General features: G+C 42.5%; 2 protein-coding genes across 3 annotated transcripts in view; both read left to right on the forward strand.

Annotated features, from left to right (window-relative positions):
- adgrd2 (adhesion G protein-coupled receptor D2) overlaps window positions 1–23,992 on the forward strand; it is a 153,628-nt gene that overhangs the window by 94,304 nt on the left and 35,332 nt on the right. For both annotated transcript variants that reach the window (XM_050050313.1, XM_050050312.1), the window contains exons 17-19: window positions 1,778–1,911; window positions 3,578–3,693; window positions 8,315–8,435. In XM_050050313.1, the coding sequence (XP_049906270.1) occupies window positions 1,778–1,911; window positions 3,578–3,693; window positions 8,315–8,435 (371 nt within the window). The remainder of the gene's footprint in view (window positions 1–1,777; window positions 1,912–3,577; window positions 3,694–8,314; window positions 8,436–23,992) is intronic.
- Window positions 1–23,992, forward strand: part of LOC126393944 (coiled-coil domain-containing protein 106-like) — a 613,357-nt gene that overhangs the window by 44,879 nt on the left and 544,486 nt on the right. The window lies entirely within an intron of this gene.

Here is a 23,992-nt window from a genome sequence, read left to right on the forward strand (position 1 = left end):
CACTAGAGGGTGGAGTCAAAAGTTTCTCACAACAACAAATGAGGCAACATTGGAGGAGGTTGTAATATTGTACCTGTAAATGGAATCAGTGTCTTAGACAGCGGTGGTCTGTGCAGCCTCTGACATGTGGATGGAGAATTATTTTCACTGTATTACAAATCCATTCCATTCTGTATGAGCGTCTCCATCCCCATCTCTAACATTGAGCATAAATGAGCCCTTAGAGGGTCTTTTAGTGAAACTAAACAATGAACAAGACCTTTTTTGGGGCAACAAAAAATGTTACAATTAATTTTCATGAACTGAAAGCACTGAAATAGTGACAGCTACAGCTGCATGTGTTACACTTATAAGAATGACACAGTGGCCGATTCCTTGTGTAGCATATTAACTTTTTTTATTCCTGTAGGAACAGTAAACAGCACAATATCAGTCCTTTGCCATCTGTGTTTCTCTGCACTACAACAACGATCTGATGTCTCACTCGCCTGGTGATAGGCGTCTTTCAAACACGTATTACGCACAGATTCAAACACATAAAAAACATTCAAATTTTTACTTTTACTGTTAGCTGTTAGCATCTGTGTTATTAGCCTCTACTCTTTCATACAAAGTTAAGGGTTTTACACATTTTCACACCACACATTAGTAAGGGCTCACTTCAAACCAACCTCACTAATCGTATTTAATTAACTGTTGTACATTTCCCCTTTTTAAAGACAGTTTCATCACTCATTTCCAATCTCATTAGCATTGCCTGCCATATTGGCTTACTTTACATGGATCTGGCAGAGTAGCGGAAATTACTAGGTCACCATTACTCGGTGCGCTCATCTCCATTCAAAGTTAAGTTACAACTTATTACACATCACAGTCACAGTCTAAGGCTTTAACACTTGTCATATCACTTTCACGTGTCTTTCTGTTTATGATTTCTGATTATCTTACCTGTAGGAACAGTAAACAGCACAATATCAGTCCTTTGGCATCTGTGTATCTCTGCACTACAACAACAATCTGACCTCTCACTCTACTAATAGTAGGCGTCAGTCATTGATACCTTACACACACAGCGCCCTCTGCTGACCAGGTGCTCCAACCATTTAAGACACAACCAGACCTGCTAGAAAATAATAAAAATCACATAGACGACATCAAAACAGTAATTTTAACATATACTAAAGTCCTTAGCTGTTTCTAATGAGTTTTAATTTTAAATGGGGGGCAAGATATTTTAATCCTTTTTCATGTCGATGTCTCTGAGACACTTTTAATGTCTCTGAAGAACACTCAGTGCCACACATGGTTATGTTACTCAACCAACATTGTCGCCAAGGTAGTGACTTGTCAACAGACAGCACCCACCTGTCACTCAAAGTGGCCATGCCTTTAAATGTGTGTAATTATTTAAAGGCATGGTGTAACAACATTTAAAGGGATAAATTAAATAAACATTCACATTCGTGTTATGCTGTACTGTGAATTTAATCTATTTTTTAAACATCCTGCAGCTGCTGTTCATGCTCCCACATCCATCTGTGAGTATGTGTTATGAAGCTCAGAACAGTGTGTGAATAAGCAGCACAAACACTCAATATTAAGGCGTTCCTCTCAGCTCTCCATGCAGATGTGCCTAATGTTCTCCCTCAGACAATATAGACTATGAGAGCAGAGCAGACTAAATAGTCTGCTACATAAATATGTATTTAAACATGTGTATTCTTTTGTTGTCACAACACTACCATGGTCGATGTTCTCTTATCAAATTCTTTTTCAGGACTACCTGTTCTAATAGTTGGTATAACACTGGCAGTATCGGTGGATGAGTACAAGGCAGATGATCACTGCTGGCTTAACGTGAAGACTGACACCATTTGGGCCTTTGTTGGACCTGTTATATTTGTCTTGGCGGTATGTAATCTCACTGTGTGCCATTTTGTGTGTGTGTTGGGCGGGGGTGTCTGACAGCGAGCAAGATCACCACTTAAAACCTCACCTTACCTCCATTTCTTTGTGACTAATCTCTCAAGACAGATTCTGCAATTTACATTGTAGGAAGGAAAAAAAAACGTTTTTTTTGTTGTTGTTTTTTTAACCGATGGATTTCCAGATTGCTTTGTGACAGACATGTTTATGGGTATTGTGATAATGTTTAGTTAGGGACCTTCTTAAACAGCTGTTTGCCTTTTGAAAAGACTCCACTCTTTAAAACCTTGTAATTGTTTTGTGTTGTGAGTTTGATGGTGTTAGCATTTTATTCTTTTGTACAGCCCTTTTGTCAACATGAGTTGTGCTTCATAAATACATTTGAGTTGAGTTGATTTGAGTGGTAATGACCATTAGAATCATTTCTATTAGTTTATTTCAAACGACCAGTCCAGTTGCCAAAGCAAATGTTAGCTTTGAATGTTTCCACAAAACCACAAATTCCATTACATTTATACGTTTCGTACGTAGCGTATCAACGTTTCTAAAGTGACGTAAAATTGTCATCATTATGTCATTATGCTACAAGCAATGTTTAGATGAGCGAGTCCCCTTTGTCTTCTAGCATGAACATGAGAAAGCACCTAAATTTGCACGAGCATGTAGGGCATGTAACCCAGCTCTAACCCACTAGCAAAACGCAGAGAAGAAGAGGACTGCTAGCCAGCAAAACATGGATGTAAACGATGTATGTTTCAAAATATTCAGAAGAATGGCTTTATAAATGATGAAGGAGATGCATTTAATGTTTTGCTCTGAGGTGACAGTGCTTACCACTGTACTGACATGCTGCCAACACATAGGCTACACAAACAACACAGAAGATTCTATTTTCCAGATGAAGATTGAGTTTCTGCATTTCCCTGCTGTTTATATTTTTTAGGGCTGTAGTCAACCAAAGAAAATCTTGGTCGACTAAAGTCGCACATAATCTTCAACTAATCGATTAGTCGTGGGGAAAAAAATCTGCACATTATTTTTACTTCTGCGGTGTTGTGTCTGTGTCACTCTGTAGTTACACCTCCAAAACGCTAGTCTGCGGTGGAGGACTCTGTTAAATGCTGTAAAGTTGAATTGATTCAAAACACACATTAAATATGGCTTAATAGAGACAATTTCAAACACAAGTACGCAAATTGGCTTCACTATAAATCGCAGCATTCACGAGTGTTTTCCATTTTCACAGGTAACTTAGCCTGTCCCCCCCGCTGCAGGAAATAATGGATTAATCCTGGAAAGCTATTGATGTAGCACTTTTCTCCTTATGAAAGTAACACGGCGATTATTTGACCAATGAGAATTTGGTCGGACGAGAGCATATCGACCAAATAATCGACTAGTCAACCAGGAAACTACAGCCCTAATATTTTTCTCTTTGTTCTATTTTTCCTTCACAGATAGGCCAGGAGCAGTGAAAAATGAAATAATGTACATCAGCTGAGTGCTGTTTGGTGTAATGTGGTTTCCTGTAGCCTGAAGAGGAGGGTAAACGTGCCCTCCTCTACATGTGAGCTTGAGGCCAAGTGGATCTGCAGCAGCACGTCTCATGCTTCCTGGAGGCCATGTTGATGCTGTTGTCCTCTGCCTGCAGGTCAATGCAGTTGTGCTGTGTCGGGTTGTCATGGTGACCGTTTCCAGCGCTCGTCGTCGTGCTAAGATGCTCAGTCCAAGCTCGTCATCAAAGATACAGACCTTTGACCTCACTTGGTGAGATACAATGGCTTCTCTACCTCTCTCTGTCGCTCTCCCTCTCTCTCTCTTCCTGCTTTTTGTGCGCTCTCTTTCATGAGTCTTTTTCTCTTGTACGCCCACTCTCTCACACACTCTCCGTCACACACGTACTTACTGTTTCCTTTTTGGTCAAGCCAGCCACAGTCAATAGAGACAGTGTGAGAGATTGGGAGTTAAGCTCCGGGAGTCTGCTGTGGGAGTTGTAAGGGCTTATCAGCTTAACACCTGGTCCCAACACAGCTGTGTGTGTGTGTGTGTGTGTGTGTGTGTGTGTGTGTGTGCGTGCGTGCGCGCTCGTGTTTCATCTTGGGTTGTGTCTTTGCTACATTCAGCTTCCAAATAGCAATGTTCAGCTCTTCTCAAAGCTTTACAACATGATTAGTGTCTAAAACATGGTGTATGCTCACAAAAGTGAAGCAAGAATGGGAACTTTAAAGAGGGGGTCGGTGATATATCAAATGTGCCCAATGTTTTGTGGCTTATTCCACATGTGATTTATCAAATGACTATATCATGAACATTGAGGACTAATGGTCGTATTTTTTAAGCCACCTGCAATAGTTTCACTTTTCACAAATTGATAACATCTGACTTTTGACCAAAAGCTTCTAGTTCACAGCAAAAACATCAACACTTCTGGCCTGAGATGAGTCAAGTGCTTCAAATTAAAAGCACCAGTGGTTCTACATTGATTTATTTAATTGTAACATTACTTTATTTACCTTGGTTATGACAGTAGCTACTTTATTTACATTTATTAAAATAGTATTTTATTGAACTTTATTTTAACATTAATTGATTTAACTTTATTATGACAGTATTTTATTTAATTTTATTATGACATTAGCTACTGTACATCATTTGCATTTATTGTAACAGTATTTTACTTTACTTTGTTAAGACAGTATTTCAACTTTATTTGACAATATTTTAACTTTATTGTATCAGTATTTATTTAACACTATTATAAGATTTTTTTTTTTTTTACTTTACTACAACAGTATTTTATTTACCTTGGTTATGACAGTAGCTACTTTATTTAACTGTTAACTTTGTTAAGACAGTATTTAAAATTTATTATAACAGTACTTTATTTAAAATTATTATAACAATACTTTATTTAACTTTATTATAACAGTATTTTATTTACCTTGGTTATGACAGTAGCTACTTTATTTAACTTTATTGTAACTGTGGTTAATTTAACAATGTTGTATTTTTTTGATCTACAGTAGTTTAGAGGTGATTACAAATATCAAGATGCATATTGTGTATCACGATATAACTTAAAAATATCGCAATATTTTTTAGCCATATCGACCAGCCCTACTTTAAAGATTCTGCCATCGACTGAACAAGTCTAATTACTGAGAACAGTTTAAGGGCCTTTTGTAATACATTTACACCTTCATCTTTGTTGTAAGACCTTGAATGAGTCTCAGTGGCTCACACAGGTAGACATGCGGTTTGTGTTATATTGGGGCGGCAGTAGCTCAGTCCATAGGGACTTGGGTTGGGAACCGGAGGGTCGCCTGTTCAAGTCCCCGTCCAGACCAAAATATGGAGCGTGGACTGGTAGCTGGAGAGGTGCCAGTTCACCTCCTGGGCACTGCCGAGGTGCCCCTGAGCAAGGCACTGAACCCCCCAACCGCTCGGAGTGCCTGTCATGGGCAGCCCACTCTGACGTCTCTCCACTTAGTGCATGTATAGGTCCAGTTTGTGCATGTGTGTGTTCGGACCTGTGTGTAATTGACAAACAGAGTGAAAAATTGAATTTCCCCTCGGGGATTAATAAAGTATATACAATTAAAAAAAATTAAATTAAAATTAAATTAAATTGAAAGCATAGTTCTGAGTGGCCACAGAACCCATTCCTTGTTCTGTTATTTCACCACATCTTACAGAAATACTGCAACTTTTATGATTTCTAATCAAGCTTAAGGATAGGCTAGCCATATTTTCCTTGCTGTCAACAACCCTGTTAAAAGACTCAAACCAGCAATGTCCTAGACAACCCTCCATATTTTCTGACCCTGTCTGTCACTCTCAGCCTCAAACCTGTTCACTGCTGTTTGGTCATAAATCTTTAAAAAGTGTCACAAATATTAGTCTCATCTTTAGAAAAGGCTCAGCAATCCCCTAAAACATCTGATCACTTTTCTTTTTTTTATTATCAAACACTACTTAAACAGGAGGAATTACTGCATTTTTGGGGGACTGTTTTCAGTGGTGGAATTAATCCACATTTGGTGCTGTATTTGTGGCAGCAGGACAGTGTATAGGGGACTGAGTCAAATTAATAATAAAACAGTGTGTGTGTTCATGGTAAAGAAGGAACATGTCATCCAGTGCTTCCGTGTAGCTCACCGATGTGTTTTTTTTTATGGTTTTTGGACAACAGTGGACAGAGGACACAGAGGAAAAAGAAAGGCTTTGATACACACACAATACCTGTTAGGAGATACATTCACTGTTGATTTGAGTCTTTTCTAGGGATTTGTTGTCAGTAACGAAAATATACAATCTATCTAGACTCATCCTGAAATGAACCAGCTTACAATAAAGATACATTTTTACTTTTTTTACTACAAAATTTGTATTTCCTATTAAAGCCACTCTGATTTAACTTTGAATATGTACCGTGCTGTATTATTGCCATTGAGAGTCTGGGCAGAAAACATAATTTCCTTTTTCATTATAAGGTCCTTCTACATTGCTATGGTTACAGGACAATAGTACAAACATTTCTAACAATATTGTATGTATGCAAGAACATTTCTAGCACCTTACACAGATGCTAACTGCAGTGCAGATGAATACTTTCTAATAAACCTGAACAATCCACAGACCTTGTTGTTAGCAGTCTTTCGGGCACTTTCTACCAAATACATAGACCGGGGAAAACAGTTGACAGTGAGGTCTGTGAAGCATACAGAGCAATGGGAACAATTATTTAGGAAAGAAGTGCTGATTTTTTAATGCAGTTCTGTGAGCACCACAGTTCACCTCCATAGTATTTGATTGGAGGCAGAAATCTGAGACACGGATGTCTCCAAATCTGGACAACAAAAAACCTAAACTATGTTTGACTAAAGAGCTAAGTGAGAAATTGTTATTGCCTTTGTAATTTAGGTGGACTTTCTCTTCAAAAGTCCAGTTTGTAGGATTTAGGGGGATATATTGGCAGAAATAGAATATAATATAATAAGTATGTTTTAGCTTGGTACAGACAAACCAAACACTGGCTCTAGATGACCAGCCTCATTATTGCGTTATTGTGTTATTGCATTTTTGCGTTGGCCAGTGTAGTTAGTAGCCCTGATCTGAAAAACAATGATTTGTATGCAGGGCTGGCTAACAGTGCCCGAAAATGTCTGCGAATTGGAAAAAGAATGAGGAGCTCCTTAACCTCCGAGCAGAGGACAAGATCAGCTGCCATATAACAGAGACAGTAAATTATTGTTATTGCCATTTTAAAGCGCTACCAATGCGTATGTTTTATGTCATTCTAGAAGCCGACACTGTTGTGTTACATGTCACGCTTGTCATGCCCCTTTTAACTCCGGAATGCCAGCATACTGTCTATGATCACACACTGGAGCGGCATGATGCTGTCATCGATTGGTTCTGTGTAAAACTGCAAAGGACATAAAGAAGGAACTTTGTAGCGGCTCTATAGCGCCACCTCTGTGTAAAAAAGGGTATTATTACAATGTCCCAGGTTAGATTCTACAGAAGCCTTAGGGCCTTTGTTGCATGTTCCAATATCTACCTGTACACTATCAAATAAAGATGAAAATGCCCCAAAATAATATTAAAAAAAGTCCTTCAACCCAACATGCAGCAGAAAGGCCAAAACAAGGCGTTCAAGCCTTATGCTGTGATGGGACAGTGTTAACCACTGCACAGCATATGAGTCCAAACCACACACAAGATTTCAACACCCCCCCATACACACACACACACACCCCCCACACCAACCCCCCTCCCCTTCTGTGTCTCTTCATGCCCTCACAAACAGACTAACAGTAGATGTCTGTGCCAGCACTAGAGTGTTTCGTGAATTCAGGAGATAAGAGGGAAAACGACTTTCAAAAATAAAAGAGAAGAGAGGGAAGTGAGTGCCGGCACTGTCCTTGCAGACACAGTGCAGTCTGAAAACTCAATCGCTCTACCCAGGTGCAGCAGTGTGACAACAATAGTGGTTTGAACAAAGGCAACCTTTTCTGCTTTGCCCCATGAAATGGTTATTGGCCGTATAAGCACCAGGATCACTGAAAGGATGATTGCAGAGGAACAGGAGTATGACTTTGGTGGGCGGTAAAATCTATAGCTGCACAGAGATGTTTGATGAGGATACAAGGAGGAAATATTTGAGCAGAAAATGTCATCAGAATACCTTGAAAACTTCACGTTGTTGGCTCCGTCTGTTGGCCTGTACTCGTGTTTTTGTGAAATGGTTGACAGAGAGTAGGTACACAGAGCACCAGAGAGTTGAACTGTGCCACAACAAGGTGTGAAGTTTTGTTTTTTTATTCATGCACATACTGTATGTGCATTTCTAATTCATGTATGTGCATTCTGTGTGGGTTTCCAGGGCTGTGACCCGTCCAGTTCTCATCCTTCTGCCAGTGCTGGGTCTCACCTGGCTGTGTGGAGTGCTGGTCCATCTGTCAGTAGTAGTTGCCTATCTCTTCATCGCTCTCAATGCCCTCCAGGTAAACAAACTGTCACAGCTAACATATATCCCTTTTTTCATGAAAATTAGAACATGTACAGTTTGTTTTTTTTATTTGTTTGTTTTTACACCAAAAGACCTCCTAAAAATAGTCTCTGTACATGGTTCTGCATTTAACAGATATCCCTTTCTGTGTTTTTTTTTTTTTTTTTTTTTTTGCCCCTGGTGTGTCACATTTGACATCATGGATGGGCCAGAAAATAGGTTAGTAAAGAGTAGGAAGCAGCATGGGCATCTTTTTGATCATCTCATATTTCTTATAGGATTAAGCAGCTAAAGAGACAGATATTTCCAAACAATCTTACTGTGACCCGTCCAGTTCTCATCCTACTACAGGTCATCAAATACCAACACTTTCTCACACCCCTCCGCGTGTCATACTGAAGGCACCCTTTGGTGTCTCCATGAGAGGCACCCTTAGCATCTGTGTACACATTTCATCAAAAAGACAGTGGTACACACAACTTTCTCCTTGGTGAAACATGGTTTACGTTGTTAGGGTTAGGGTTGCTGTTAGATTTAGGCAACAAAAATACTTTGTTAGTATAATACACACTGGGCAGCGGCAGTTGTTTATGCAGCGGCCAACTGAAGTCATCAACTTCTGGTGGTTTGTCCATGGACATCCGCGTGACTTAATGACACACAAAGGCACCTTTTGTGCGTTATGAAATGCATGTAAGTAGCTGGAAAGTCCCTATAGGGTGAGCAGGAGGGTTGGTGGATGGGTCCATCAAACTCCAGACTTTCACCTGGGAGCCAGCTGTTTGCTTCCTGTGTGAATGTTGAGCCAAACCATTGTTTGTGTTTTTTTAAACCTAACCACATGCTTTTGTTGCATTGCCTAAACCTGACCATGTGCTTGTGCCGCATGGGAAATAAACATAAATACGAGGTGTTGTTTAAGTTGTAAGTTTATTTTGAAAGAGATTGTATGCATCTAACGAACAGAAACTGTACATTTCCTGTGAAAACAGAGGTGTTTTTAAAAGACACACTGCATGTAACAACCATACATTGACAACCACAATAACAGATTCAGGAGGATACCACATCATATGAACATTAACAGCACTGACAAAGGGGTGATATTTGATGAGTTGGGATGTGGACGCGTTAAAAATACAGACCTGTATCGTGTTTTCAGTCAGTAATGCAGAGCCACCAGAGATTTGTGATGATTGTGACAAGTCCAGTCAGAGCTCTGAGGAAATGCCAGGTGCAAAGCAAACTATCCAAAAATGCACAATTGAATATTTATTTCTGTAGCTTTTCTTTTTGAAGCAGTTTTTGTGGTTACAAAAAACATAGAAAAATAAAGCTGATTAATTGCGTTTCGTGGTGCCCCTTGACCCGATGCGTAACTGAAGGCCGCAGTGGCTTTGTCACATGATGGAGGCAGACAAGACAACGCTGCTTGGCCCCGTGAATGGAACATTTAAATGCCCAGATGAAACTGTTGATAGGAGCACCCTTCTCTGCAGTTTCTGCAGTAAGGAATTTTCATACAATCGGAATACCTCAAGCCTGAAATATCACCTCAACACAAAGCATTTAGCAGCATGCCTGGAGGTTCGAGCTAGCACAGCCTTTGATACTAGCGCTAGTAGCCAGCCTCATTGAGCTACACTGTACCCCATGTTAAGACACAAACTGAGTAAGTCTACCTGTGACTGACTACCAACTACTTTGCAAAATGGATTGCAAAGGACTGCAGACCAGTTTCAGTGGTAGAGGAAAGGGGGGCAGGTGTGTCCAAAATCCAGCAACTCATGACACATCTGCCAAAATTCATTTGAATTAATAAATGTTTATACTTTCACAGCAAATATGTGATCAATTTAGATTAATTAATCACAGAGCATGTAATTAATTAGATTTCTTAAATTGCTTGACAGCCCTAATACAGTTACATGTCTACATATTCATATGGAATTTAGAATGAGAACGTGCTGGTATTTTCAATTGATTGACAGGAAAAGCAACTCAAAGACCTCACTGATTTTCATTAGGCATTGAGTCCTTTCAACGGCAGGTCATACCACATCTACCTCTAGCTCTCCTCCCCTGATAACACAGCAGTTACTTCCTCTATCACACATTCTTCCCTTACTTCAACCTTTTGTCCATACACTCTCCCTGCTTTTCTTATACTTTCTGTTCATTCTGTACATCTCTCCTTGTCTTTTCTTACCCCACACACCCCTCCGTGCTCATCCCTGGTCTTTAATTAATCAAAATGAGCTAGCCCCTGGGTGACCCCCAGAGAGCTGCTAGTTAATTTAGATTTACTGCCAGTGTCCAGCTGAGGGCAGATAACACTGTAGTAGGAGTTCTTCCTTATGTAGGTAGGAGGACGATGCAGGGCTAGCCCATTTGCTGCGCTGCTTGAACAGTTTATAAAGGTAAAGTATGACAGAGAGAGTCTGAGGGCCATGACAGCAGAGAGTGAGAGCCAGTAAGGCAGAACACGGCTGAATAATAACACCCACCAGAGGTCTTAATTCACTAAGCTAGTCCTAAGCTAAATTCTGATATCACTAAAGCTTCCACTTCTGCTTATCTCCACTCAGTTTCTGTATCAGCACTGAATTATTTGGGCATTCTGATTTGTGGGATACATCTTTAGGTTAGGCTGTTCACATTCACATTATTATAAGATTATACCCTAATAATCCAAATTAAAGTAATTAAATCTTTCCATGAGTTGTCCACAATAAAAAAAAAAATGAAAATTCTGTTTTGACACTACAGAGTGAAATTTTAGAGCTTACAAAACTTCAACAAGTAGCCCCCTGTGTTATGTTTCATCAAAATGGATGAAAATCAGGAGGCACATGTAGCATCTGAAGACTTAAAATCAGTCTCTGGAGCCATAACCTAAACTCAATGGGAAGTCAGTCATTTGAATTGACTGTGCAATTTAGTGGATTTTTTTTTTGCCATTTACAGGGGGCGATTTTGCATTTCTTAGGATAAGGAATGACCCACCCTACTTTGCCCTACTCTGCATCTGATTGGCTCACCCTGGGATTCTTACCCTAACCCTAACCAATCTCACTCCTCTTGCCTTATCAATCCAACCAACGAAGGCAACAAGTACTAGCCAATCATAGGAAGAGTAGAGTGGGTCATTCCTTTGCTATCCCAGGAAATGCAAATTCACTTAAAAGGCTCATACTTTTACAAACTCCTCCTACAGATTTATTGCCATCTACTTCAAATTTGGGCAGCAGTATCTGATGACCTTGGCAATGGCAAGTTGATGCAATTTTATATTTTTATCAAATGGTGTGGCCATGGCAAGGCATTGAATTTCCATGTTTCACCATTAAACAGGAAGTGGTTTGTAACTCAAACATAAATGGTCAAATCCCCAAACTTCCCGTTTGATAAGAGTCACTACCTGAAGACATCTACATGCCAATATAGAGATATAGTCATAGCGTTCCCTACTGGCAACATGTTTTATGTTTAGATGTAATCCTTCTAGCAAGTTGACCAGATCCACCTCAACCTCAAATTTGTGTCCAAAAGCCTTAAGACACTGATAATGATTCATGTTGAAGATTGTGAGTTTTCGTCAAATGGCATTGCTGGCAAATTAAGATGTTTTGACATGACACAGGAAGCTGATGTAACTCGACTTAACATAGTTAAATCTTTCCCTGATATCACACACTGGATAAGAGTCCAGGCTTGAAGCATAGATGCATAATAATAACTACATACTGGACCCTAAGATGGCATCTATTTATTTCTATGGAGTTGCTCACCTGGCGCATACGGCAAAAGAGTTTCTAGCTTTGGGGTTTATTTCTGCAGTATGCAACCCACTGAATATGCACAATAATGTTTCTCCCACCAGCCCCGCCCACAAGTTCCCGCTCAGCTAATAGATTTAAAGTGATAGTTCAGGTTTTTGGACATGAAGTTGTGTGAAACGCTGACCATCTGTAGCTCTGATGTGACGGTGTCACTACTCTCAACGAGCCTCCTGCTCTGAGAAATTGCCCGTAGCTTACCGGAGAAAAAGTAGTGCTGAAGATGTACGGGGGACATGTAACCAAAAGGGATTAAGCTACAAAAAAGTATGCATGTGTTTTTTTAGACTATTTCAATAATTTTAAAACATCCCCGCATTACGTCAGACCTTGCTATCAATTGGGACTATTTTCTGGCCAGTATCACTCCACCGTGCAGGCCCGCAAGACAGCACGCCAACAGAAATCAATAAGACAGTTCATCACCACGCCATGCAGGTGCACAGGATAGCAACGGCTAACGAAAACTTCATCGGCTGTTTCCAATAGAGAACCAGTAGGCTATTATTAGTGAGGAAAAAGATGTACTAGCCCTATATATACCTACTACTACAGCGCGAACACCGGCTCAGGCTCACGACACACCCTCGTCAGCTGCTGTAGGTAAACAGAGGAATACCAAAATGGTGCGAACAGCTGTGGGAATAAAAACATCGCCGGCTCCCAATTCCATCAGTTTCCTGTTACAGATGTAACCCGTAGGCAACTTTGGCTTGTGTCAATTGGGATGAACCTCACTACCAAGCCGGCGAGGGTGAAGCAACTGCGCGTATGTCAGGCTTACTTCAGCAAGCATCCCGTCAGCACCCCCAATGTGCAGAGAGGTGCAAGGGCCCATTCACTGCTGCTTGCAGCTTTAATTAATAATTCTGTTTCAATGCTTCAGAGTGGAGTCTTTCCTCAAAAGTGACAATCATACTGTGCCTAATTACAGATTAAATACTACATTGCTTGCAACATAAAAGTAAGTATCTGTCTACTGCAGAATTTAAAAAAAGTTATTTTCCCAGAGAATGACACAACATTCGATCAGCAGCCAGTATAGTGCCACATTAAGCATGGTGGGAGGTTTGTCTGTAGCCTGGAGAGCATTTTAAAAACTCACATGGAGTCATAGCTAATGTATCCTACAATGTTCTCTAATAAATCCCCCTTATCTGACTTTGCTGACTGTGATTATAGCACCCAAACTGTTGTCTATTTGCGCTTCACCTTACTCACATCACTGATTGAATCTCATTCTGTAAACATCTGCTCCAAAATAGCTGGTACAGTAGGGCTTGAATTCTTATGATCTCATAGACAACAGCAATAAGAACCAAACAGCTTATCTCCTTTTCTCCCCACTCAGCAATTCCTCTCTTAGTTTTTCCATTTCCCCACTGTGCACATTATAATCTATGTTTACCTTTGTATTCGGGGTGTCCATTTTGAAATCAGTTTGGAAAGATTATTAGAAAAACGACAACATTGGTTGTTTGTCAAACTCTTAAAATGACAGAAAGCACATTTGTGTTTTCCTGTCAAGAGACCAGGTAAATATCAAAGGGAGGGATCATTATGTTATGTTATGTGATTATTTTTATAGAACTGTAAAACCTCTCGGAGAGGAGGTTGGGATCAATGGCATGGTGTACAGAGTGTCTAACTTTGACACTGGAGATTACAGTTTGCATCTTGTGCCCTATACCAGCAACCAATGTTGGTTTCTTTGAACAATTAAATCAGTATACCCCTAAACAAGTAATACTTTACCAGCAAAATGACCATTTGTAAATTGCTCACCTCATGTTACCTTTAATTTGTGAGGAAAAATGTGTTTCTTGTTTGTCTCCACAGTAAATGGAGAATCCAAAGGAGGCAAACATTCTTCATGAATTTAAGTCATTGGGGTCCTTGATTAACAACAGCATAACTTTATGCTGAAAAGCACTATATAAATCCAATGTATCATTATCATTATCATTATTATTATTATTATTATTATTATTATTATTATTATCATTATTATTATCCAATCATCTGTTTACAAACTGATCTGGTGACCTCAGAAGTGAGTTCTGAGTTTTGTTGGCTTCATCACGCCATGCCCTCCAACATAGTCTGGGGCGGTTTGCAGCTGATTATGAAGAGGCCAGGATGACAGTCAGCACCTCCAAGTCTGAGGCCATGGTTCTCTGCTAGAAAACAGTGGAATACCCCCTCCAAGTTGGGAGTGTGTTACTGCCACAAGCAAAGGAGTTCAAGTATATTGGGGTCTTGTTCATGAGTGAGGTTAGAATGGAGTGTGAGATAGATTGGCGTTGTGGCGCGGTGTCTGCAGTGATGCTGGTGCTGCACTGGACTGTTGTTAAGAGAGGTCTGAGCCAGAAGGCAAAGCTTTTGATTTCCCAGTCCATCTACATCACAACCCTCACCTATGGTCATGAGCTATGGGGAATAACTGAAAGAATTAGATGGCAAATATACGTGGCTGAAATGAGTTTCCTCCAAAGGGTGGCTGAGCTCAGGCTTAGAGATAGGGTGAGGAGCTCAGACATCCGCAGAAAGCTCAGAGTAGAGCCGTCGCTCGTCAAAAGGGGCCAGTTTAGGTGGTTCGGGCATCTGATCAGGATTCCTCCCGGGGGCCTCCTGTTAGAGGTGTTACAGGCACGTCCAACTGGTAGGAGGCCCCGGGGCAGACCCAGAGCATACTGGAGGGATTATATATTTTATCTGGCCTGGGAACGTCTCAGGATCCCCCAGAAGGAGCTGGAAAGCATTGCTGGGAAGTAGGACATCTGGAGAACTTTCCTCAGCCTGTTGCCCCCCTGACCCAGCCCCGGATAAGCGGTTGAAAATGTATGGATGTATGGATGTTGACAAACTTTTACACAACTCATGCATTGTAATTCAAGTCTCTTCATCCAGTCGTATACTCAATACTTCCCAAACACATGCATTTAAACAATAAGGTTCCAATATGATGAGCATGCTTGGCCATACAAGTGTGTATGAGTTCCACTGAGCAGAGTTCAAACACATGTGCATGGATAGATTGTAAAAATAATGGACGTCGTTACCGTGACAACACCCACTGGTTTGTGGACCTTGAGTTCTACATTTCAGCCATTGCTATCTTCATTTTCTGGAGACAGAAGTGACCATAGGGCGAGAGAGTAGAGCTGTGGAGGAGCAAGGGGTGGATCTGACCGAGAAGCTGAGGACATTATCTGCAGACATCCTGTCACTTGAAAGAGCCCGCCCTTAATTATGTGTAACTTTAAGCTTAAGTTTTATCAAAAACTTTACGCCCCATACAGTTGTCATCAAGGGGGATATTAGCTATGGAGGCCAAAACTGTTTATTGTGCCAGGCTGTAAACATGTTTATTTCTGCTGTAAAGTTAGGCATTTTATCATGGGGGTCTGTGGGGAGTGACTGGCTCCTGGAGCCAGCTTCAAGGGGCCAATCAAAGAACTGCACTTAGGGGTTGGCTTCATTTTTCAGCCTCGGAGCTTGCCACTTGTCGGGCATGCTACAAAGCTGTGCATGAGACTGTTTGTACCGACATAGTTTAGATCGTTCGGTTACATTGTAACCTTGGTTCTCTGAGTGAGGATACTATCTCCCCACTCAGTAATGATATCATAACTATAACATGTGGAAAATTAATGATCTTTTAGATAAACCACTTAATGTGGTTACAGTGTAACCGAATGTGCACCATGATGCTAAGAGCTCCCAGTGGTAAGAATATGCAGCCCTCTTAGACGGCACCCAAGCGCTCTTCATGGTCTGAACCACTGACTGTGCAAGTCCCAAGCCTAGCAGACTAGCCCAAAGCTTGAGCCAGGCCCCCGGGCCTGACTCAGAAGGTCCCACCAGACATATGCTGCTGCCACTGTGCTGTTGGTTCTCACTAGCATGTGACGGCCTTGCAGACTCAGGAGAAAATGCTGGAGGGCCAGGTAACTGGCTTTCAGTTCTAGAGCACTGATATGCTGGCCCTTCCAGCGAGCACTCCAGACCCCACTGGTGCCTCTGCCCACAGGGAGTGCACCCCACCCCACCAGAGATGCATCCATAGAGAGCATACTCTCCCTTGAGATGTTAGCGGGGTTCTCCCACCACCTGACATCTGCACTAAGCTGCGCAGTGACAAGCACCCCTGCCTGCAGTTGTCTCTGTGGACAGAGTCCCAGGCTGAAGAGGCACCTCAGGACTGAATGCATGTGTAGAAGAGCCAATGGCACCACTGTACCATGGCTGCCATAAGACCCGAGAGGTGCAGACACAGCTGCCTGGTACCCAGCCAAAAATAAGAGAAACCTGTTTCTCCTGTGACAATGTCACCAACCCTGCTCTGGCATCCAGCCATATGTCTAGAAACTGGGTGGCCTGCCTGCACAGGCTGTAATGACTGCACTCGTTGATGCGCAGCCCCAGGCCCTGAATGTGATTCAACAGCACAGACACATGATGGTAGCAATGCTCCTCTGTCTGTGTACATATCAGCCAGTCACCCAAATGTTCAGTATCCTGAGAACATGCCTCAGCAGAGGGCCCAGGACTGCATCCATACACCTGGCGAAGGTGTGGGGTGCCCGCGAGATGTTGAAAGGGAGGACACAAAACTCATAGGTTTTTCTCTTAAAGGCAAACCTGAGAAACCCCCTGTGCCCCTCCAAGGTTGGAATTTGAAAATAGGCATCCTTGAGGTTGTCGATTGCAAGCCAGTCGCCTACCTGGACAGCCTGCTTGACCTTGGGCACTGTCAACATTTTGCACTTCAGGGGCCTGAGGAACTTGTTCAGCCCCCTGAGGTCTAAGACAGACTGAGTGTCCCGTCCCGCTTTGGAACAAGAAAATAGTAGGAATAAAACCCTGCTGCTGATATTCTCCCTTCAAATCCCGAGAGTGCAGATCTCCGAGTGCAAAACCTCCCTGTGCTTGTGGTCTGCAATGATGGAAAATGCAGCCACACTTGTCAGAGGTGGAGCACTTCGGAAGTGTAAACAATACCGCTGGGTCATTGTTGAAACAACCCATGGGTCTGCCCCCAGAGCCTCCCATGCCACCTGAGGGCAAGGGAAGGCTGGGGGTTATGTCGCGTCAGGACTGAGCCGTGGCTCTGGGTGGCCCCTGGCCACTGCCGCATCCTTGGCCCCTTTTAGACTTGCCACGCCGTACTGCATCCAGCCAGCCCTGCAGATCTTCCCAACCCGAAGCAGGCGGAGTTAGCTTGAGCTGCTGCAGCTGAGGCCCCTGCCAGCCCTGACCTTGCTTTAAGGTGCCTGATATCTCCTTAACACAGCGATGGGCTTCCTGGCCCTGCTGAATCATCATGGATGCGTCAGGCCCAAACAAGGCAGATGGCTCAACAAGCAGTTTGAGTAGACACGCCCTATCTTCTGGCTGCAGCATGGACTGTGACAGCCAGAGATGGCGCCTTGCCACCCAAAACACTTGCCATAGCACTTCCAGCCTCATCCTACTCCCTCATAATCTTAGGAAGAAGTAAGGAGATGTGTTGTAATTCGGCTATGAGATCCACATTACGCTCCTCCTACAGGGACAGTATGGCACCTGTGTTTGCCAGCTGTGTCTGGACTGCCATGGCTTCATGCATTTTTCCCAACAAGCCATCCATTACCTTACAGATTCTACAATTTGCCTTGCCCAGGAGGGACTTTGATGGAGCTGCCAAGGCAGCCAGAGCCTGATCCATGGGGGGGCAATGGTCCACAGCCTATCCTCCCCTGATTGTCAACTGCAGCCATATGACCGAAGAGCCCCAACCAGCGTGCCCCTGTTGTCGGTGTTGCAAACCAACTCCTTACCACCTCCTCAAAATCAGAAAGGAGAGGCACAAGGAACCATGCAGATCACCCCCCCTGTTTCAAAACGGGAAGGGGTGGGACCCTAACCATGCTTCTTTACAGGCACCTGCTGCCCCACTGAAGACAACTCACCATCCTCAAGGAGCCCAAGGCCAAGAATGTCTGCTTCCTCCTCCAACTCAGGGAGAAGGGGCTCCTTTCCAACCCAGGCCCAAGAGCAAGGAAGTTCCCATGTGACACAGTCCACTCACCACCCACTTATACTATAATAGTGGAGGTGGAGGGGCACACTTGACAGGCCCCTATCTCCCACTACTGGACACGCCAACCAAGGGCACTTAGTTGGCTGCGGGCCCTGAGAAGGGGCTGGTGGACGTCTGCCAAATGAATGGCAATGGGCTTCCCTTAGCCTTGCAGATATGCGGAAGCAGTTCATGCATGAAGTCGAATTATCGCGATTGGCCAATGCATGCTTGATACCAAAACATGACGCACAGTAGTCATGACCATCCTCTACTGGCATATTAAGTGGGGCCCTGCTGGCTTGCCATTGACTCTCTCTTCTTTTCTTTTCTTTTCTTTTTTTTTTTTCTTTGAGAGTGACATCACAGTAGGGCGACCAGAAAGTGCACTTTTTAGTTATAGCAACAGTACTGCTAACTTTCTTTAATAGTTTCCCTGAGCCAACAGATGTGAGTGTGGCCACAATATGGATTATTTTCTTTTGACACTGGACAGCGAGACACTTCTCCCGGAGGGAGATGTGTTTTAATGAGGAGATGGGAAGCTTACGCAGGTGCTAACCAAAAAACCAGCTACACCTCATGGTTGCTAACTGTGTAGGTAAAGCACTCACCGCCCCCCGACTCGGTCGGGTTCAAGCAGGCAACTAAACCCCCAAGGAATGTCACAAGCTGCCCCCCTAGCTGGTCGGTTTTGAGCCAGCAGCGACCTGCTAGAGGGACGCAAGTCAGGCTTGAGCAAGCTACTATGCCTCAACTGTGCGTAAACAGACAGCTGCAATACACGGATATGGCACCCCTCTCAACTGTTTCACTCCTTATTGTCAGAAAGAAGAAAAAGCTTTTGGCTATCCTTGAGAGGGACCTGTGAAGGCCAGCTCTCCAAAGGTAAGTGGATAAGACGCTAAACTTATCTCTCTTTTTCTTTCTTCTCTCATGTCGACTCTGACAGGTGGAAAGCAATGAATCAGTGGATGCATGCACATGGTGAGGCTTTTATAGCCTGGCGCATGCGGACCACATAAAGTGGTGTGTCTTAAAGATGGGCATGATTCCCATAATTATGATATAACTACTGGGTGGGAAGATAATCTCGATACAGAACGTAACGTTTTAGTGATGCATGTGTTTGGGAAGTACTGAGCATATGACTGGATAAATGAGACAAGTTCTGCTGTTGTTAAACGCGGTCCCTATTTACTTAAGTTCACAAAGAATGTTCACCTTTTTTAAGATTCTCTGTTCAGGAGGTATGTGAGGAAAAAAAGTTTTCAATGTAGTTGATATAGAAATGATTATTTTGTGGTGAAATATTCCTTTAACAGAAGTTTTAGGTTAAGTTTAGTTAAGTTAAGTTAAGGTTAAAGGGATAGTGCACCCAAAAATGAAAATTCAGCCATTATCTACTCACCCTCATTACGGCGCCCCAGACTAACGTCCAAGAACGCAAAATTGAAACCACAAAATATCTCCATACTGCTCATCCGTAGTGATCCAAGTGTCCTGAGGCCCCGACATAAAAAGTTGTTTCTTAAAATGTCATATGAACTGTTTTCAGCCTCAATGTAGCCTGTAGCTCTGACTGCTTCTCTGTGCTCCACGCTCACGTGTGAGCGCCTGCACGAGACCAGCGAAAGCATGAGCTTTGCTTACCCGTGTTTACATCACGTGACACGTGCACCGCAGGGAGAGACAACAGTAACCACAGTAGCTAAAGGATAATTTGCACTACGGTCTTTTAGCAAAGGACAGCCCAACATGTCTGAAGACTTTGAAATTGAGGAGAAACAGCATTTCTTTGTTGAGCCGTATTTGTTTGAGCCCAAGTATACAGACGCGGAACTCAGGCTACTGAACGAAGCAGCCGCTGCAGCTCATGAGCCTCAGACAGCCGCAGAATACCGGAGTCGAGCACTGGAAACCTGGTGGTGTAGTTGTTTCAAATGCAAAGCAATGCCAACGGATGAGGAAGGTCTTTGCTGCTCAGACTGGGAATTGGTGATGCCTGCACTTGAGAATCTAGACATCAGTACTGACGAGACTGCTGCTCTTCAGCAAAGCTCATGCTTTCGCTGGTCTCGCACAAGTGCGCACACGTGAGCGCAGAGCACAGAGAAGCAGTCAGAGCTACAGGCTACAATGAGGCTAAAAACAGAGTTCATATGACATTTTTCGAAACAACCTTTTATGTCGGGGCTTCAGGACACTTGGATCACTACAGATGAGCATGTTGGAGATATTTTGTGGTTTCAAATTTGTGTTCTTGGACGTTAGTCTGGGGCGGCGTCAGCCATTAGGTGTGCTAGCCGCTCCCCCCGCTGATCTCCGCAAGGGATGTGAGGACTCTATAACTTCCTCAGAGCCTTCCTCAGCATAAGGGCACTATCCCTTTAAGTTGCCTAAACTCAACCAAGTCTTAATCGTAGAAGTGGAAAATCCTAAAACACTCAAGAAAGGTCATTTGTGTTCTGGGAGGCACTGACAAACAATGTTATCCTAGTCCCTGGTTCGGATTGTTTGTGCTATGCAACCATGTGTGTGCTGCTGGCTTGGCTGCTAAAGTCTGTTTCTGTGCAGCAGCTTGGGGTTTGTGTGTGTTACTGTGCCCCAGGTGCTAAGGAGAGTTTGTAGCTACATGGCAGCTTGTTCTTTGGCTCTGTGTTTTTACCCACCACAAAACCAAAGTGGCTCCAAAAACCAGACCTGTAGGTTATTGGAGGATTCTCTATTTGTGGCCTGGTAATGGGACTACTAACAGTGTTACTTTTGTAACATGTTACCCCCAAACTAGAGCATTCTACTCCAGTGAGACACACAATGTTAACATGTTACAAAAGTAATGTGTCGCAATAATATATTATGTTTAAACAGTAACGAAGTAATATAACGTTACCAACAGAATTCTGTTACGTTATGTTACCACCCAAAATCAACTGTTTATTGTTTTTTATTTTTCATTCATCCACACTGATCCACTATGCTCCACTTCCACCGGTGCGCCACCAGAAAAACATCCCTCAAAGGTAGTTGTGTCTTGTCACGTCACTACAGAGAGCATTATAGAAGGCACTGCTGATCGGCACATCTGGGTCATGTTGTACTCATGACATACAACATATCGCATTCTGCCATTGTGTCCTAAGTAGGCCTGGAATTTCATCATTTTAGGGGCAAGGCCACTTGGCCTTTCATGTTGTCAACTTTTTGAGGGCACAAAGGCCAAAAGCCAGGGCAGCAAGACCATAAAATAAAACAATGATTTATCAAGTCCACGTCCCAAATGAATTTAATTTAAGGACTAAGGATGTATAACTATCTGTGAAATGAATAAATAAAACAAGCTCAAGTAATAATAATGAGTATGATAAGTAATAATGTGATTTATTTAATAGCACTAATAAACCCAATGTGTTTTAAATATAGAACAACCAGGTTCATGTATTTATAAGCAAACAATCTTAAATATTAAGTCTAAATATTTTTTGAGTGTATATGATAAACTGATTCACTGAACAAGACTGGCTTACATTTATTTTTGATGTGCTTTTAGATAGCTAACAAACAAACAAAGTACAGCATGGCTATTCAGTTACTATTTCAACTGGGCCGCATTTCAAAACCAGATAATGTCGATGGGCCACATTTTTTTTCCGCTCTTTTTTTTTTTTACATACATATGTATGTATATATATATATATATATATATCTATATATATATATATTTATACAGGAATGGCCCTCCTCAACATGATGCAGAAACAGACAAAAAAAAAGAGCTATCATTGCACAGAAGCATAATAAGTGACATTAACAGTATCTAATAACACACACTACCAGCATCTCCCTCTCTCCTCTCCTCCACACACACACACACATGCACACACCTCACCTCCTGGTGCTTTCCTTATAGGTCAGTTACACAGGATATAGTTTTATACAGTCCATGGCAGCAACAGTCATGTTTACAACAACAAAGTCACTATATAAACCCAATAATATCTCACTGAAATATAAATATTCCTCCTGACATCATAATACTGAGTGAAGAAAGTCACGTCATCTCAGCATGAAGACAAACATCAGTATCAGTCATTCATCCTGCTCTCTGCCCCTCCTCTACTGAGGACACTCACTGTCCACAGGTTGGCTGCCTCAGGTAGGCTACATGTTCAGATAAAGTGTTAGCCTACACACAGACTGCTTTAATTTAAGTTTGTCTTTAACATTTTGCTTTTAGCACCACGAGCGCGAATGACAGACTGCGGACAGAGCAGATTGAAACATGGCTTTCTACATGCTGATCACATGTATTGATAAAGTATTGGCTTGGCTGGCAGAGGTTTTATTGCACTTACTCACAGGAACAAGCATAGTTGTCGTTAACTAGAGTCATCTTGAAGTAATATTCCCTTCATCTGCACTGCGGCCCCACCGCTGCAGAATGGTGATACATGAAACCGATACTTTAAAAAGTTACACCGATAATGGAGCTTACTATTATGTTAGGAGTGATAGGGGGATTATAGTTCCTCTTTTCTTTTCCTTTTCCTTGTCTTTCATTTACGTTTTGGACTGGTTTCCACTGAGAAATAAAGGTATGGTTGAGCTGTGTGTCTGTTGACGTCACATCATTGAGGTGCGCACGCGCCTTCTGGAGTTAGTTAATGAGGTGACAAGATTCAGGTGTGTGAGTGCGGCAGAGGAAAATGTTTGCTGCCATGTCATGAGGAGTCGCCCCGATTTGAAAGTGCCGCTGAAGAGAACGACAGCCACACACACCCAGCCAAGCCACAGACTCTTTGAGAGCGAAACCAGTTTATGTTTGTTTTCGGATCCATTTTAACTACAAAAAGCTGAACTATTGGGAAGAGCCAGGACGGAGCTCGCCGCTCACCGGGAGCCGCGGCCAGAGCTGGCAGTGCCTGGACTGACTGACAGGCCTCTGAGTGCACCTAGCCTGCGGACCTGGTAAGCTGGCCTACCTGTATTATTTCTTGTGCCTGGCAATCCAGTCCGCTGTTCCGTTCTTTCCTCCATTTGTTTCCTTTTAGTGACACACTCCAGGTTAGGGCTAGCCCATCATCTGAGCTGTTGACATCCTTAGACTTGACTAGTCCGTAAAATAATGTGGGGGCTCATCCGGGATCTATTTGAAGATTAATGTCTTAATGTTCGATAAAGCCTGTTTAGCAATTATACTGTAGTTAGTGAGTTACATCCAAGCATTCTGTTTGCGAGAAGAAGCACAACGGAGTTGTATTCAGCTCACTAAAAGCTATGTTGCAAGGTTTAGCTGTAGGTCACGGACATACAGCTACGGGCAGATAAGCTGCACGGTGTAACTTCTTGCTTAAAACAGATGGTTGTGCGTGTAATCAATACTTAGTTAGCTAAAAGGAAAAATATTGTGTTGTGTGTGTTGAGGTTAAAACGGGGATATATCCTTACAGGATGACGATAGCATGTCGGTTTGGCTGGTTAGCTGATAGTTCTGTGCAGGGGCGGATCTAGAAAAATATTTATGGGGTGGCAAGAGGGGGGCAGGAATTTTTGAGGGGTGGCAACATATGGCATACGTATATATACTGAATTTAATCACAGTTATCACAGTTTGATGAGAAACAGTATGTTCACACTACATAAGGGCAC

This window comes from Epinephelus moara, chromosome 8, assembly GCF_006386435.1.
Source record: "Epinephelus moara isolate mb chromosome 8, YSFRI_EMoa_1.0, whole genome shotgun sequence".
NCBI lineage: Eukaryota > Metazoa > Chordata > Actinopteri > Perciformes > Serranidae > Epinephelus > Epinephelus moara.